General features: G+C 46.6%; 1 protein-coding gene across 12 annotated transcripts in view; it reads right to left on the reverse strand.

Moving 5' to 3' along the window:
• LOC142592534 (uncharacterized) overlaps positions 1-18,155 on the reverse strand; it is a 283,219-nt gene that overhangs the window by 63,346 nt on the left and 201,718 nt on the right. For all 12 annotated transcript variants that reach the window (XR_012830714.1, XR_012830715.1, XM_075704021.1 and 9 more), the window contains one exon: positions 799-883. Coding sequence is in view for 10 of the 12 variants with exons in the window: in XM_075704021.1 (XP_075560136.1) it covers positions 799-883 (85 nt within the window). In the remaining 2 variants the exon portion in view is untranslated. The remainder of the gene's footprint in view (positions 1-798; positions 884-18,155) is intronic.

Here is an 18,155-nt window from a genome sequence, read left to right on the forward strand (position 1 = left end):
CCGTATAAAAAGCCAACAAACAATGTTGACCTCTTATGATATGATTAAAAGAAATTGGGCCCCTCTCTTAACCATGCACTTCCTTCCCGTTCCCGTCACCGTGTTCACAGCGCCAGGATTAGCATACCCCAGGTGATCCTTCTCTGCAGTGGCGTAGCCAGTGGATGGCACACGTGCCGCTTCCCCCCCGAAATATCTGCATTAGCATGCGGCCTTCCCAGCCACCCTCCCACCTGCCTCCTCCTACCCGTCCACAGTGAAGTGCATGCCCCCACAGCAGGAGATTCCTGGCTGTACCATTGCTGCACTGGAGATACACTTGAAGAGATTCTTCGTGAAGTTCGGGCGAAAAGCATGATTCCACTGACGAAGACGTAGATACTACTTTTATAGTTCGCGTTACTTTTGGTGGCCCACACAGCAAGAGAAGCAGTCGAAAGACTGCAGTGCTATTTCGAACGCGAGCATTTCGCTGAGCATTTCGCACATTAACGCAAACACTCGGATGCATTTTGAATAAAGTTATTGTTGGTAATTTTTGTCTTTTTCGCTTAAGCAAATCTTCGGATAAACGAAACACAATTTTTTTTCCCTTCAAGTTCCGTTTAGGCAGACGCAACTGCCCAATACATACTGCTAAACATACCCCCGCAACAGCATAGTAGGTAAGCTCGGCATGCCATACGAACATAAACTGTTTTTTGCGCACTGCCGCTGTATACTAATTACTAGAAGCAATGCTTGGACAAAACACGTGATCAGTGGCAGAAATAAAGGCGCTAGAAGCTGCCCACTTACCGAGCATATGAAACCTGCAGAGTCACAGTGGCTTTCCAACTCTTGCATGGCACTGGAGTTTCAGATGCGCGTAAGCCGTTCAAATCTGAAAGCGAACACGAGAATGATCGAAAGCACGTTGTCGGTGAACTAAAAGCGCGGAAAAAGGGGGGAAAGGGGGAGGTGGAGAGAGAAAGGCTTGAACAAGGAAATGCGCTAATGCATGGTGAACTAAAAAGTACTAACGACGAGCTAGCAGCCGCTAAAAACGAGATCAAGCTTCTAGCAGCTAGAAGCAAACGCCCCGTCGAAGACAATGGCCGAAACAGCCACAAGGCACGATGTCTTGCATGGCGCTTTTATGATCCGTTCATCAGATAAGTTTGTGAGGGAGTGATAAGCGCGAAATAGTGTGACGCAATCATATATCTTCGATGGCGGCACATTCCTTCAGGATGAAGTGCTAGTGTTGCGCGCATACTGTGAAACACTGAAGCGGACAACAAAGATTTCATATCGCTAATAAGGCATGCTTGTTTTGGGTTCCAGATGGTGGGGGCTGCTGTATACTCAATTCTTGGTCGAATTAGTGTTGTATAGACGAGATTTCGAACGTTTACTGAAGCTCATTCAACGTTTCCTCTTAGAAGACCCAGTATCACCGTTAGCTGCGGCAAGCATGAGGTTAATATGGTAGGTCCACGTTAAAGGGACCGAAAAATGGCTAGAAAGTATTGCGAGACGCTTATAGAAATGAAATGGCCTTTATTCACACTGATAGACTCCAGCACGCTGTTCGCGATTTCAATAGGAATTATACATTTAGGTTGTCAAATATATTCTCGCAAAATGGTAACCGTCGTGGCCTGGCTGTGAAACCTTGGTACTCCTGATGTAGCATATTGACCGGTGTACTTGCTTGACTGACGTTTGGCGCGCCCCCGACCCCCGCCCACTCTGCTATCACTGCGGAGAGGCGGGTCACGTCTACCACCAATGTCCATATCAGGAGATGGGCCTACGAGGGTTCGCCGTCAACGCGCCACGTCCGGAGCTTGATGAGTGGCCACGTGACATTGCCTACTACATTGCCACAACGCAGTGCAGACCGCGACGACCTTCGCGTTCGCCGTCCATAGGACGCTACCTTTCGCGGCAGCGCCGACCAATCATCAACCCAGCCTGACGACCCTCCGTAAGTCCCTACCCGGAAAACTAAAAGCAGCAACCGATAAAGGTGCGGTTGCTGTTTACGTCTAAATGACGAAGATCCTCCGCCACTGATGATGACGCTTGAAGATCAATTTCGACGACGCATCAACGCCACGTCTCCTTCCCAAAGAAGCCTGGCAGTCAAGAACACGCCGACAAAAGACGACTTGACGACACCACATACCAGTCATTGGTCAAAGTGACGCAGCCGTGATCCGACGCCATTACCTAACTGTAACGTAAGACAAAGAACCACAAAACTCGACATGTATCTCGACGGCCAGGAAGTCACCGCACCTATAAACACTCCAGCCGATCATTGCATCATCAGTGAGTTATTGGCTGCCAAGATAAATGTCAAGAATGCACGGGATAGGTCTCATATTATAACTGGAACCTGCACAACAAGAATTACGCTTCATGATAGGATTTATCCTGCGACCTTCTTTATTCTCCAACAGTGTTCACGACTCGTGATTCTCGGCATGGCCTTTCCGAACCAACACGGCGCATTCATCGACCTGAGGCCAAAGGCGAAAACGATGCCGTCAGACCAAGCGATACCGAAGGAGAGGACTACCAGTCAGCGTGCCATGAGTTTGCTTCAGGACCAAGTCAGCATGTCGCCTCGATCCGGCATTGTCATTTATGTCGACGCCGAAACACCCGCAGACGTATCAGGCGTAATCGAGGGCGACCAAAGTCCTTTGTTCAACCGCCAAATTTACGTCGCAAGAGGGATCGCTCGACTGCATGGAGGGAAAGCGAAAGTGATGCTAACAAACTTCAGCCAGCAGTTCAAGCACATCAACAAGAGCAAGACGATCGCGTACATCGAGCAAATTGTGGAAACCAGCAATGCGCTTGCCCTCTCCTATTCTGCCGCATCTACCCCGGCGACCATAGTTCCCGAACCACAATTCGACATAAATCGAAGTCTCCGAATGAATAGGCAGCAACAGTTCAGAAGTATTCTTCGACGATACAAAGATGGCTTTTGATGTCATCGAGGACTCTACAAACACCAGTCTCAAAACAATGGTATAATACCTGAAGAGTGCGCTCGACCACTCCGCCAGAGCCCTCACTGAGTTTCGGCGCGATAGCGGGAAGCTATAAGGGGACAAGTCGACGAAATGCAGCTCGTTGACGTCATCCAGTCATTGAAAAGCCCCTGGGCATATCTTGCAGTTTCAGTGAAGAAAAAGGATGAAACCTTACGCTTCTGCGTCGATTATCGTTGACTGAACAAGATCACTAAGAAGGACGGATACTCCCTTGCGCGGATAGATGACAAACTGGATTGACTCTGGAACGCTAAATATTTTTGATCGATGGATCTCGAGACTGGCTACTGACAAACAGAAGTCGACGAGAAGGATCGCAAAAAGAATGCCTTCGTTACACCAGACGGCCTCTACGAGTTCAAGGTCATGTCATTCAGACCGTGCTCGGTGCCTGGAACGTTCCAAAACGCATAATGGACACGCTATCGGAAGGATTGAATTGGCAGACCTGTCTTGTTTACTTCGATGACGTTGTCATCTTCGCTGGAAATTTCGACGATCACCTTAGGCGGCTTGCGACAGTACTAGAGGCCGTCAAGTCGTCAGGGCTCATTCTGAAGTCGGAAAAGTGCCGCTTCGCTTACGATGAGCTTCTGTTCCTGGGCCACATCATTGGCAAATCTGGAGTCAGCCCCAACCCGCAGGAGACAGCTGCCATCGCAAAGTTCAAGCAGCCCATCGAGAAGAAGTCAATGCGCAGATTTCTTGGCATGTGTGCCTACTACGGGCGTTTTGTCAAGGACTTTTCACGCATGGCTGAGCCGCTGACACATCTAATTAAATGTGATGTCGAGTTCAAGTGGTTAAACGCCGCAGGCCGACGCATTTCAACAACTCAAACGACACATGCAGTGGCCACCGGTACTTGCGCACTTCGACGAGTACGCCCATACCGAAATCCACACTGATGCCAGTAGCCTAGGCCTCGGTGTCGCCTTGTTCAGAGGAAAGACGGACTCCAACGGGTGTTGGCTGGCGCTAGCCGGTCGCTCTCAAAAGTGGAAGAAAATTATTCTACGCCTGAAAAGGAATGCTTCGCCACCATTTGGGCTGAAGCAAAATTCCGCCCTTGCCTCTTTGGCAGGCCGTTCAAAGTCATCAGGGGCGATCGTGCGTTGTCTGTGCTAGCGAAATTAAAGGACCCTCCAGAACGCCTGCCGGGGTGAAGCCTCTGAGTGCAAGAACACGATATCACTGTAATCTACACGTCCGAATGAAAACAATCTGATGCCGACGGCCTGCCTGCGCTCCACTGGACCCGCTACACCAATATGACCAAGACGAGAACGCCTTTTCAGGTAAAATAAGTGCAGATGACTTTGCTGAGCAGCAGCAAGCGGACCTGGAGCTTAGAAGCCGTGCTGAGTGCTTGCAAGGCAAGACCTACTTTGTCCAGAGAGTGTTCAGGTGCGGATTGTCTTCGTTTTTCTTATGAAACGACGTCCGGGTTAAGAAGAACTCTTCGCCAGCTCGTGGAAACTATCTTCTCGTTATGGCCGCAACAGTCCAGTCACAAGGGCTGCGGGCCCCCAGCGACGATCCAGCGAGAGCCGGGCACCTCAGGTTTTCCCGTACACTTGCGAGAATACAAGAGAAGTGCCACTGGCCGAGCTTGACCGCAGACGTCGCCCGTTACGTCAAGACATGTCGATACTGCCAGCGACACAATAAATCGCTCACAAGGTCGGCGGGATTACTACAGCCGATAGAGCCTCCTTGCCGACCGCTTCAGCATATTGCGATGTATTTGTTGGAGCCCTTTCTGACGTCAAGTCAAAGTCGTCAAGGTCGTGGCTACCGACCACCTGACTCGCTACGTCGAAACGAAAGTTCTGCCTAAAGGTAGTGCAGCCGAAGTGGCCAAGTTCGTGGAGAACCTCCTGCTGCGACATGACGCCCCAGAAGGCCTCATGACCAACAGAGGAAGGCCCTTCACTGCAGAGCTCACCCAAACCATATTGAAATACAGCCAGACAAACCACAGGAGGATAACTGCCTACTAACCGCAGAAGAATGGACCTTCGCTTACAACACGGCAGTGAAAGAAAAAAACTCAGATCATGCTGCTCAATGGCATACGGCAGGAACCCTACGACGACTCTCGACGCCATGCTGCCGCACGTCACTGACGAGAAAAATGTCGACGTCGCCGCCTATTTCCAGCGCGCCGAAGAACCCGACAGCTTGCCGGCCTGCGCATCAAGAAGAAGCAGAATACTGACAGCCGACACTACCATCTTCGACGACGCTACGTGGAATACCCGCCCGGCGACCGTGTTTGGGTCTGGACTCCGATACGCCAATGAGGACTAAGCGAGAAACTGTTGATCCGCTATTTCGTACCCTTCATGGTCATCTGGCACACTGGCGCACTAGGAGGTCATGCCAGGCGGCATTTCCCAATCACAGGGGTGCCGCTCACGACCTGAAATCCTCCGCGTGGTGCGCCTTAACAGGAAGCTTTAGCTCACGTACTCTTGTCTAAATACACGTAAAAGGAGCATTCGTTTTTCTAGGCAACCGCTGCACCAAATTTGACGAGGCTTGTTGAATTTCACAGAAAAACATAAAATGTAGTGACTGTTGATTTCGTATTTTAATTTAGGTTATCAATTTTTTACTAAATATGGGCAAAAATAAAAACCTTTCAGAAAACGGAACTATCAAGTTTACAACTCTCCAACTCAGCAAAGACAAATGGTATCACAATTATGTTAAGTGCATCTGATAGTACATCTAATGTACTATCAGATAAGAGCTTTTGCATAACCTTGTACACAACGTAACAAATTCACGTAAGACATAGATGGACCTATCGAATTTGTCCGCTTTGAATTATCTAATGCGTGCCGTTTACAGAACCGCGACCACTGCAATCATATTCATTGTATGCTGAGAAGAAATAGTCAAGCTGTTACACTGAGAAGGATGAAGAGCTTGCCGATAGCATTGACCTGTTGAACAACGCTAGGGACCAGATTGCAATAGTATGTTTAGGGCCTTAACCGAGAAAGTGTAAGAGTAGGTTGAAGATTACTATGCAGAAGACGAAGCTTATGTTGGATTATCTATCAAGCGAGAAAGAAATGCTCATCGGCAGTCAACCTATAGAGTGTGTGCAGGAGCAAGTTTATTCCGGTTAATTACTCGCCGGGAGCTCTGACCATGAGAAAGGAATTTACGGGCGAATGGAATTTGGTCGGAACGCTTACGGCCGGCATTATCTAAATATTGCTCGCTGCTCAAAGCAGTCTCTGAAAAAGTCTACAATCATTCTGTTCTTCCAGCACTATCATATGGAGCAGGAACGTGGAGGTTAACACGAGAACTTGACCGCAAGTGCAGGATCGCTCAAGCAAGACAAGGATCGCTCTCCTCTTTTTTTTTTCCTTAAAACTTTTCCCACCTGCCCTGCTGCTGCCATTGTGAACGGAACCTGGGGCCAGTCAAGCTGCTTTCTCTGCAGCTTTTCCCCCTTATTTTTCCGCCACAACCATGTACCTCCTTATAGATAAAAAAAACGATGAAATCAAGAATTTTAGGTCTAACGATAAGAGAAGTGGTAGTTGAAATTACCAGGAAAACTTGGAGCTGGGCAGGCTGAGTGATTCGTAGGGAAGATAATCTCCCGAATGATTCCTACAATTAACCCATGGCCGTCAGTCCCCATCAGCTGCGGAGCACCTGACCAAGGCGGCGGTCAGACATGTAACACAGCAGAGGGTGCTAAGAATATCTGGGTCCGGACAGGCCGCCAATGGAAACTGACCCTGTAGACCTCTAATTTCTGAACTCTGTAGAGTGAGGCTAGATTAGCAGGACACTTTGAGGAACTATCAGACATTGTTTGGGATATCGTCGGCCTTAGCAAAATTAGAAAAACTGGGGAGGCTTATACATTGCTGAATAACGGACATGTCCTCTGCTATAGAGGTCTCCTTGATAAGAAGCAATACGGGTAGGATTCCTAATCCGTAAGGACAGTGCGGGCAACATTGACGAAATTTTCCGCATTAATAAGAGGGTAGCTGTAGTCGCAATCAAGCTTAATAGGAGGTATATACTAAAGGTAGTACAAACCTATGCTCAAACATCCAGTCACGATGATGATGATGAAGTAGATCAGTTTTATGAAGGTGTCGAATTAGCGATGAGCAAAGTGCAAACTCAGTATACAGTAGTAATAGGTGGCTTCAATGCGAAAATGGGGAAAAAGCTGGCTAGTGAACAAGCAATTGGCAACTACGGCGTCGATACTAGGAACGCTAGAGTAGAGATGCTGGTAGAATTTGCAGAAAGGAGTAAGCTTCGAATAGCGAACACCTTTTTCAGGAAGCGCAGCAACAGAAAGTGGACCTGGATAAGCCCAAATCGTGAAACAAGAAGTTAAATTGACTTTATATTTTCTGCTGATCCCAGCATAGTGCAGAATGTAGAAGTGATACGTGGGGTAAAGTGCAGTGTTCATAGGTAAGTGACGGCCAGGATTCAGCTCAATTTGAAGAGAGAAATGGTAATATTGGTGAAGAAGAAACAGGTCATCCCTGAGGTACTAAGAGTAAAAGCAGACAAATTCAGGCTGGTACTTGCAAACAAATATGCAGCCTTAGAACAAAGACATTAAGTTTACAAAGAGGTAAAGAATGAAACCGTAACTAGGCTTACTTCACAGGCAGCAATTGAAGTGGGAGACAAGGCACCAACAAAGCCGAACCAGTAGGCAAGTTCTCCCAAGTAACTAAGGACCTAATAAAGAAACGACAAAGAATGAAAGTGTCCAACTCAAGAGATAAGATAGAATTCGCGGAACTGTCAAAACTGATCAACAAGGCGAAGATAAGTGATGTTCGAAATCATAACGGTACAAGAAGCCGTAAAAAATGGACGCAGCCTCAAATCAGAAGGGAATTTGGCATAGGACAAACGAAGATGTATGCACTGAAAGATGAGCGGGGTAATATAGTCAGCAGTCCTGAAGACATAGTAAAAGCAGTGGGAGAATTCTATACTGACCTGTACAGTATCCAGAGGAGTCAAGATACCTCAATTAGAAACAGTAATGAACAGGACACAGAAAGTCCTCCTATAACTATCCATGATATCAGAAGCGCCTTTCAAGACATGAAACGAGGAACAGCGGCAGGAGAATATGGAATAACAGTCGATTTAATCAAAGATGGAAGAGATTTACTGCTTGGAAAACTGGCGGCTGTGGCAAAGAGGCGGAAAGGAGCGCAGAACTAGAAAGGCAGCTCGGTGCGCTTGAGACGCGGGCAGCGGAGAATGATGGTCCGAACATCAAGCCAGTGGCAAAAGCCCAGAAAGTAGGGTAGACCCTACAGGCAAAGTGGAAGGCAGGGAGGCAGAGCAAGCGGGAGTCGGGACGCCGCCAGTGAATGGGCGTAGTTATAGTGAAGCAGCGCAACACGCCCCCAGTGAGGCGACGCTGCCGCTACAGGGGCGACAGCGGGCGTGAGGAGAGAAGGGGAACAAGCTGACCCCAAAGAATTAGGTCGTAGTCAATGATAAGAGGTAGCATAATGTGGAAGTTAGGAGGGCGAATACCCTAGTACTTATCGGTGGTGACTCAAATATGAGTAGGTGCAAAAGAACTATAGTTGAGCGTGCAAAGGGTGATAAAATGGTATCAGTCGGGGCGTTCCCAGGAAGGACAATGAACGCAGTACTGAGAGAAACAAAAAGCGAGCTTCCTAAGAATGATGTCCTGAATGGTGAAGCCGCAGAAGTAGTAGAAATATTAGCGGATGGAGTTGACGATTTAAGGGCGATAGCACAGCAAGTCCAGATCATGGTATGCACAGTGCCGGAGGTGAAAGGACGGAATGGAAAAATTACCAAGGACGTTGTGGCTGTTAATCGAGAGATAAGAAAGGTAAGCCAGAAGAAAAATTTTGAAGTGGCAGACATAAGCAGAGAAGTGCATAGAGCAGGCTTTGGCGGAGGCTTTACACGAAATGGCTTCCACTTTAATGGAAGGCTAGGAGCCGAGGTCGGCTGGCGCCTGGCAGGTCGGGCAGTAGCTAATTTAGGGGGTGCACTGCGGTTCAGGGCGTAAGGGTAGGTAGAAGCAATGTAAAAGATGCAACAGTAGAGGCTGACACCAATAAAATTGCCACTAGGAGGTCCAGGAAAAAAAACTACAAAAAATAAATTTAACACCAGGGTCAAGTACATAAACATGCAAGGCGGTAGAAAGAGAGCGAAGTGGTTAGAAATAGAACAGCAGTTAAAGGACGAAGAAGCAGGTGTATACACGCTATGCGAAACACATCTCAGGGATCTAGAAGACCCACCGTTTATTGAAAGCTACGTCTGGGAAGGGAGCAACAGAACAACAACGGAGAAGAAGGGAGGAGGAATAGGTATGCTGATACATCAAAGAACAAAGTGGCCGTGAATAAAGCCAAATTGCAAAGAACATGTCTGGGTATCAGGTACAATTGCCGGTAAAAAGACATGTCTATAGTCGGATACAACTTTAGAAAAAAGGGGAGACCCCGCCCAGATGACCGAAGCGCGACAGCCGATTGCCTCCGCGACTAAAATAGTCCCGCTCCAAAAATCGTGCTCCTGAAATACGTAATTCTCGGTATAAATAAAGATATTTGTATTTTGATGACTGCTTTAGTAGAGCTCTCATATGCTACAGCACATGCCGGATCGCGAGAGAAAAATAACTCCGTGCCTTCCCAGGTAGCACACAAAGTCTTGAAAACGTCGTATTAAGGGATTCAACGTCTGAAAAGGATTTTTGACCAAAATCGACGCATCAAAGACGTTCCAAACAAGATAGCTTAAAAACGAGGGGTGAATACGTTTTGATAACGTTGGAAGCCAGACAGCTTAAAAACGAGGGGTGAATACGTTTTGCAAACGACTCAAAACGCCACCGCCACGCCACGGCGCGTCAGCCTCTTTAGCGGCTTCTACAATATTCAACAACCCATCAACGCGATCCAACCTTGCGCAAGGTGGCGATACCGTCGTCAAATCATGTGACCAAGGTGGCCACGTGATTCGTGATGCCGGGCAGCCGGGCGAGCCGGGGCATAGTCGCGTCGTCATGGCGTCGTCACGTCACCGCACTCGCATTGCGCTGTGGTGTGTTTGCGGCTGTTCTGAACGTGCTGCCGCTGCCCTTTGCTATGTAAGTGTTGCAGTGTTTTGCTGTCAAGAAAACGATATTCTGTGATCAGTTTGGGTTGTGCGATATGTTTGTGTGGTTTTAATTTGGAAATCAGTAGTGTTTTCAATTGTTATTTGATCAATGCGGCCACGTTATTCGTGAAGCCGGGCACAGTTACGTTATCGCACTCGCATGGCACTATGGTCTGTTTGCGACTGTTCTGAATGTGCTGCCGCTGCCCTTTGTCATGTAAGTGTTGCAGTGCTTTGCTGTCAAGAAAACGACATTCTGTGATTAGTTTGGGTTGTGCGATCTGTTTGAGCCGGGCATAATAACGTTATCGCACTTGCATTGCGCTGTGGTATGATAGCGGCTGTTCTGAATGTGCTGCCGCTGCCCTTTGTCATGTAAGTGTTGCAGGGTTTTGCCGTCAAGAAAACGACGTTCTGTGATTAGTTTGGGTTGTGCGATCTGTTTGTGTAGATTAATTTGGAAATCAGTAGTGTTTTCAATTGGAGGGCGCGGAGTGGAGGGCACTAATCAGCTCTTCAAGTTCACTGTCGTGTTTTGTGAGGCGCCTTTTCACTGACGCTGTAATTAAGGCGTTAAGGGCAGTATAAGGACGAAAGTTAGAAGGACGAAATCGTGCCTGTGTGTCCCTAGCGTCGGGGTCGGCCGCTATGCGTGATCCTAACAAGAAAGCATTTTGCAGAATGCGAAGAAAGGCGGCAAAATTTCTGTCTGTGCGCACCTTGCCGATCTCCGCAATAGAGCCATCATCGTGGTATTTTAGTCTCCCGTTTAGCAAGAGTGTTGCAGACAAGGGAACTGGTTCAAACAGGCTTTTTTTTAATGATTCACAACTAGTGCGGTATCCCAAAAGGTGAGGTCAAGTGCTCACCCTATTTTCTTCCCTCGCGCTACAGCGCACTGACAGAATTTTGCGTGCACCATACCGTGCTTTTATCGTTTGCGCTTCAGGTTCTCGATTGTGTTTTCGCCCCCTTTACCCACGTGATGGGTATTTCATGGTATTACCGTGTACCACATGTGTCCATATATTGTGTCCAATATATGAAACGGCCAAATTCGATTTTATTTGACGCCTCAAATGGTAGTAATGTATTGAGTCCCTTGTAGCTTTGTGCTTGTTATCAATTTTACTATTTGGCGAATGGATACAGCATGTACGCTGCATAACTCGCTTGTGCATACTGCATACGTGAGTCGAGTATGCCCTTGGTATAAAATAACTTGTATGCTTTAGGTAGTACGATTGTTTGCAGTTTGGGAAATGTGTCGGAATGTACGCTGTGCGCCCTTCGCGCTTTACGGCGGCCTGCCGAGTTCGTGCGGGTGCCATGTGTGCGCATGGAGTTCGCGAAGCGCTCTCGCAGTTTTTTTTAATATATATATACATGTGTTCTGTTCGCGCGCTTCGCACAACAGGGCATGTCGCAGTTCTTTGTCCTTGTGCAACACATTTTCCTAGCGTACGTCTGTGCATTATTTGGTACCGGTTTCACACGGGGCTCTTTTAGCCGCTATCCAGTCCGTTACAAATCGAATTTCTCGGTCGTGACGGCTCCTCTGCGCAAGCTACGAGAGTGAGCCAGTCGCATCGATAATTTCGATCCGGATCGGGCTTGATCGCGATCGAGAGTGGTCGTGTGACACCGGTTTTACACATGGCTCCCACATAGGGAACACTAAGTTCAATGCTACTGAGTGAAGAGCAAGTGCATATATATGCCAGTGGTGGTATGTGGGCAAGTCTTTCTGGTGAAGCCAATACTTGTGCATTCAAAACATTTCAATTACCAGCGTAGTGCATCAATGTGTCTACTTCGACAAAATAGAGCACCAGTGCAGATATCTGAACATACCTGTCCAGGGCAGCAAGTGTGTCTAGATTGAAACCACTACCAGCATGTGCGGCAGTTCTATTTCCAGCAGCGGGACTGCGCAATAATCAGTAGGGTGCTCTCAAGCTGTTTATCTATGAAGCTCTGCCTGGACTGTGTGCCAAATATTTTTGGACGTGAAAGTGGGGGTGAATTGGTAAACATCAGTGGAACTGTGCCTGGACTTTGTGGCAAATGTTTTTGGTTGTGAAAGTGTGAGTGAACTGGCAAAGAATTTGCTCTGGGCTACATGTGTTAAACGTTTTTCTCATTCAGAGTGCTTTTTTTTTACTTTAGGAGACTGGAGATGTGCGCAAAGTGGGACATGTCAGTGTGCTAATTATTGTATTTGCTGGCTTGCAAATTATTCGTTGCAACTTTGTTTTTGCCAGAGAGGTACAACTTTGCCTCTTGTAAAGGGCTTTTTAGATAAAACACTTACTATTTATTATGACCATTGCTTCCTTTGTTACACAAATGCAGCTTCCAGTGCATTCCAGTTTATTTCCATGTTTATGTAAGTTTCTAATATGAGGCTTGCATATTCATTTCTCACGTTCTGGAGTGGCAAGATGCAGCATTACTGTCTCATCGTTCGCTGTACTACAGTAGTGTTCACTTGTTACACTGAATCCCCCGTTTAAGTATTCTGTACTAATTTCACTTGATTGCTTTTTTGTTGTATGGTTATTTTTTTCTCGCCATTACCTTCTTTGATATATCCTAAAGGCAATATTTCCAATTTCGCATTGTTCCCATTTTTTTTTATTTCTGTCACAGGATTGTTTTATGATGGTATGCGGTGGTATTTCTTTTTGTGCTCTTTTCAAGCTTCTAGCTGATTGGTAACATTGCTTGGAGGCAGTTACCATCCAATTCATACTCTTGGATTTTCCAGTCTACTTCTTCCATTCGCTCCGATGTCACTTCTGCATAACTCTAGTCCATCTAATAGCACGCGCACTTTACTATGATAAATTAGACACTTTAGTACACTCCAGGTTTTTCTGTTCATTTTTGTATGTGTACTTGGAATTTTGTTTATGTGCTAGTGAATGTTCACTTTCGAGTTCATTACGAATCCTTTCTGCGACTTTTGTCATTGTTGATGTACTTTTATTTCTATTTGCATTTCTCACACAGTTTGGTCGAACCTTGCATAAGCATTACATTTTAATAAAGTGTTCTTGCTTTGTCACAATGTTCTCATTTCATGCACTCTTGGCATGAAGGGCTTGGTCTGGCCACCTGCCAAGACGTGGCCATTTGTTCTTTGCAGGATGTCATTCCCATTGTGGTTGTAAGCATCGTAGCTTATTAAAGGCGATATTAAGGATTTATATTATTCCTAACAGGCTCATTTTCGTGCGACTTGGTAGACGATGCGCCGGCCATGCGGGGAACAGTGCTTGGCACTGCGCCATGGCTCTTATAGTCAACACGGACGCTTCTACTCATCTGGGGCGCGATTGGATATCGTTGTTCGAAACACGCGATCAGTTTCACCTAACGCGATTGGCCTAGGCCGTGCCAACGGGTGCGGCTGACGACATCTGCGCGGCATAGGCCAGTCGCGTGAGGCGAAACTAAACGCGTGTTTTGAACAACGATGTCTCATCGCGCCCGTCACCCGCGAAAATTAGCTTCAGATGATCGTAAACCTTTCAAGACCGCTTCTAGACCAGCTTTTTGATAACGTCCTAAAAACGTTTAGAAATTGGTTACGAATAGTTTTGGCAAAGGGATTACTTGTGTCTTTCCCAATCCTATTTCTAGACCAGCTTTTCGAATACGTCTTGCAGACCTGTTCTAGATCGTCTCAAGAAAGCAATTAAGCCGGACATTAGCAGAGATATTCGACGTTTTCCCGCCGAAGTTCTCTCATTCGTGTCTTCTTTAACCCGTTTTTATCGTCTTGGATAAACGCTACGAAAACGTTACGTATCTCTTTTGTGCTACCTGGGTTCTACAACGCTGCCCGTCGTCTGCTCTTTAGCTTCATTGCAAGTGACAAAATGAATGAATGAATGAATGAATGAATGGTGTTTATTGGCGCAAGGGACAGGTATGTCCAAAGAGCGCCATGCCAGTGTTGATGAGTTTGCAATGGAGTTATGACTTCTATGAAGTTGATGTGACGTGGCTGTAAAGGGGCCTTAAAAATGGTCGCTCTAATGTGCATAAAGTCTATGTGTAATAAGATTACGGCAGTGATAAAAGACGTGAACTATGAGCATTAAGGTGCATTGCGAAATACTGATACCATATAAAAATGTATAATATACTAAAATTCACTAGAGCACCACGGCCTCGTTAGAGCCCTTGAGACACAAGGGCATAAAGGCATGTGCTATACAAAACATCTAGATTGTAAAATTCACTAGAGCACCACGGCCTCGTTAGAGCCCTTGAGACACAAGGGCCTAGAGGCATGTGCTATACAAAACATCTATCACAGCGGCATCCTCTGGAAAGAGGATGCGCTACGAGTTTAATGGGCCTAATACATGTAGGCCAACATCATTTGAAAAGTTGAGGACTGCTTTGGTGTTAAAAAATTGGAGGACGCTTAAGCTTCGCCTTCAAGAGTGGAACGCGATAGCGTTCCCATCGACCCGCCAAGGAGGTGTAAGACATTGCGCAACGGTGCAGCGATCACTTATGAGGCGCCCTGCGTCGGACTTTGCACCCACCAATCACGCGGTGAGCGCCGAGCAACGCAGCGTTCGGCGCGGCAACGAAACGTGCGCCTGAGCAAGCGGAGCGAACCAAAGAACTCGGTGCCTCGGAGGGAGAAATTATCTACGCGAGCCAAACGTCGTGATCAGCACGGAAAGCCGGGACGCGACACGCCATGAAGGCCGACGCGATCATGGGGCTGATGCCTCGATGGGATCGTCCTCTATCGCTTGGGAGCACCACGCACACGCATGACTCCTCGAAAGCAGCTCGGCACACATCGCAGGGGTCGCTGACCCAACAGACGCGCTACGGCGCAGCGATCTAGAGTCACTGGAAAAAATTTCACAGTACCACATTCGTTTTCCCCGCGCCGCCGACGCGTTCATCGGCCCAACCATACCACGTGACTTTGGGGTGCCATTTACCCTCCAAGCACCAGGCGAGTACCTGGTGCACGTAAGGGCGCGGAATTCTCGCGCGACAAGTGTGCCATCACGTGCCACGACCACGGAATAATCGCGTTTGTTGAGCGCAGGCAGCGCAGGTTCCCTACGGTTTTTTTTTTCGTGTTCCGATTGTCGCGCTCGCGTTAAGGAAATGATGCCTGGCTGTTGCGCCTTTGGATGCAGCAACCGAACCGAGTCTGGAAAGACTTTTTATTCGATTCCGACCGGGAAAAATGACCGAGAGCGTCGTTCTGCGTGGTTGCACAGAATCGGCCGGGAGAACTTCAAGCCTACAAAAAACACCCGCGCGTGCGAGGTATAAGTACACCTTGCTTGTGCTTTTCGACACTGTTTTAGAAGATATTTATGCGAAGTGCACGCCGTGTTAGCGATGCTACGAAAATAGGAGTTCATTGCAGGGAACGTTCGTGTCTTGCACGCTTGACGCGGGTACAGGTGTACGCGTTTGTCGCTCAACACACGCGATTATTCCGTGCTCGTGGCACGTGAAGGTATACTTGTCGCGCGAGAATTCCGCGTCCTTACGTGCACCAGGTACTTGCATTATTTCTCCGCGCACGTGAGCGCGCTGTCGCCTCGAGTCACTCGACCCATATGGCACTTGTTTTTCGCAGACCGTGACGATCGCAGTCAATAAAAACATGGTAAGTGCATGTCGTGCGTCCACATAACGGCCGCTTTCTGTGCAGTTGTGTTGGCACTGGTAGAAAACTACAAATGGGTTAAATGTTAGCAATCCTTGAAGCTGCGTGTTTGCAGCCACATGCGCGTGTACATCTCAATTGAGCTATTTTAATTGTCTCACTGCGTAAACTTCTAAACCTTTATAACGTATTCTTCGTCTCTTTAGTTGGGTCTTTCAATTTATTATTACAGGTATCTTCCATGTTTTTCTCGTTTCATATGTCTGAAACAGGGCTTCATCTGGGAACCTCCTTGGGCAGCCGAGCGTTAGGGTGACCAGCATCACACTTCTAACCATAGAACAAACATTTGCAGGATCACTTTTGTGCTGAAGACTTCGAGAAGCCTAGAGTAGATGGGCATTCCACTTATCCTTTGCTCATTTATACATACGTATTTTGAGGTTGCAACCAACGGCCAGGTGATATACACAACACATGCTTCAAATTTTGAGCTTGTAAGCCGAGCACATGCAATGAACTGAAGCCAGCATACATATTATGTTTTGAACATAACGTTACAGCGCAAACACCTAAGACGAACCACAAAAGGAATATATAGAATATTATCTTCGAGCTACTTTTATTGTTTTTAATGACCAACCGTATTTACAACGGAATGGTATTTGTATTTGGTCATGTGTTGCTCCCGTTCTTGTAGATATTTTTGTCTAGTGTGGATCATTCTTTAGACCATGCTTTTATTGAGCGGAAAGTTTTAAAAGTTTTTAGATATGTAGATGAATTTTTCCTATTTTTATCGCTTGACTCGTCCTACCAAGATACGATCAATAAGGTTTTAGAGGATTTTAAGTTACATAAACAAGGTCTTGTGTTTACCCACGAGAGTCCACAAAACAATGTATTGCAGTTCTGGAACTGAAGCTTGAATTCTGTGAACGCCACGTATGTTGGGCATATCAACCCCGTGCGAAAAAGGAACTTTTGTCCGTTAAGTTTGCGCACTCGAAGATTGTGAAATGAGGCATTGCGTCCTCATGTATGGAATTGGCTCTTTCTTTTTTTTATTGATATGATATAAGGAGATGTTGGCGCACAATTTAAGGCGCCGGCTAGTCCTCATCTCTTGAGTGGTTCCGTCATACATCGTACAGGGTTCAAGGTTACATATCAAACAGTCTTTTCACACAAGCACCCAGACTTATCACGCAACGTTTCCACAGGGAGACTATGACGTAAGGAACACATGGTACATACAATATATAATGTAAATGTCTCCACACTTATGTAGATGAAAGTCTCAAAAGTACAAAAGATATTGTCGCCTAATAACACATTGTATAGTCAGCGGGTGGTAGATACATCGTGTAAATGCATTATCACATGCAGTCTCAACAGAACAGTCAACATAATTCACAAACAGATGGATATATACAGTGACAATGAAATGAAGGGAACAATGAAAGCGCTAATAACGTCCAGCAATGCCGCTGTCTTCAAGAAAAGTCTTTTAGTCAAGAAGAGTGCTTTTAAGTCAAGAAAAGTCAAGAAAAGTCAAGAAGAGTGCTTTTAAAGCACTCTTCTGCAAGGCCGTTGTTGGCCAAGGGCCCAAAAGTTTCCTTAAACTGAAAGGTCTGCGGTCTAATTTAATTAGCGCTGATTTAAGTCGGCTTCTTGGTGTGTCGTGATGTGGGTAATCTAGAAGGAGGTGATATATATCTTCGTCTAGAAATCCACAACCACATTCGGGGGTTTCCGCACGGCCAATTCTGTGCAAGAAATGCTTTGTGTAAGCAGTGCCTAGCCTTAATCGATGAATAAGGGTTTCCATAGTTCTATCTAACGACAATGACAATTTGAATTCAATAAATGGATCAATATGGTATAAGTCCGAGCTCTTAGAATTCTGGTCAAACCAAGTGTTTCTAGATAATTTGAGAGACGTTGTCCTTATAATGCAGCGTAATTCATCCTTTGATATTGGGAGCGGAGCCGCATCATCTTTTAAGTGCGCTTGTCGTGCTGCATCATCGGCTGCTGTGTTGCCAGGAATGTCGCAATGCCCTGGTATCCACTGGAATGATATGGCATGTTTCGCTTCGCTTGCCTTTGTGAGGTTTTTAAGTGTTTCATATATTATACTGTCACTGAATGTTTGCCCCGTTGTGTTGCAGAGTGATGTTAGAGCCGCCTGTGAATCGCTGAAAATTACCCATTTTTGCGCATCTCTTACTGACCATATAAATTTTATCGCA

This window comes from Dermacentor variabilis, chromosome 9, assembly GCF_050947875.1.
Source record: "Dermacentor variabilis isolate Ectoservices chromosome 9, ASM5094787v1, whole genome shotgun sequence".
NCBI lineage: Eukaryota > Metazoa > Arthropoda > Arachnida > Ixodida > Ixodidae > Dermacentor > Dermacentor variabilis.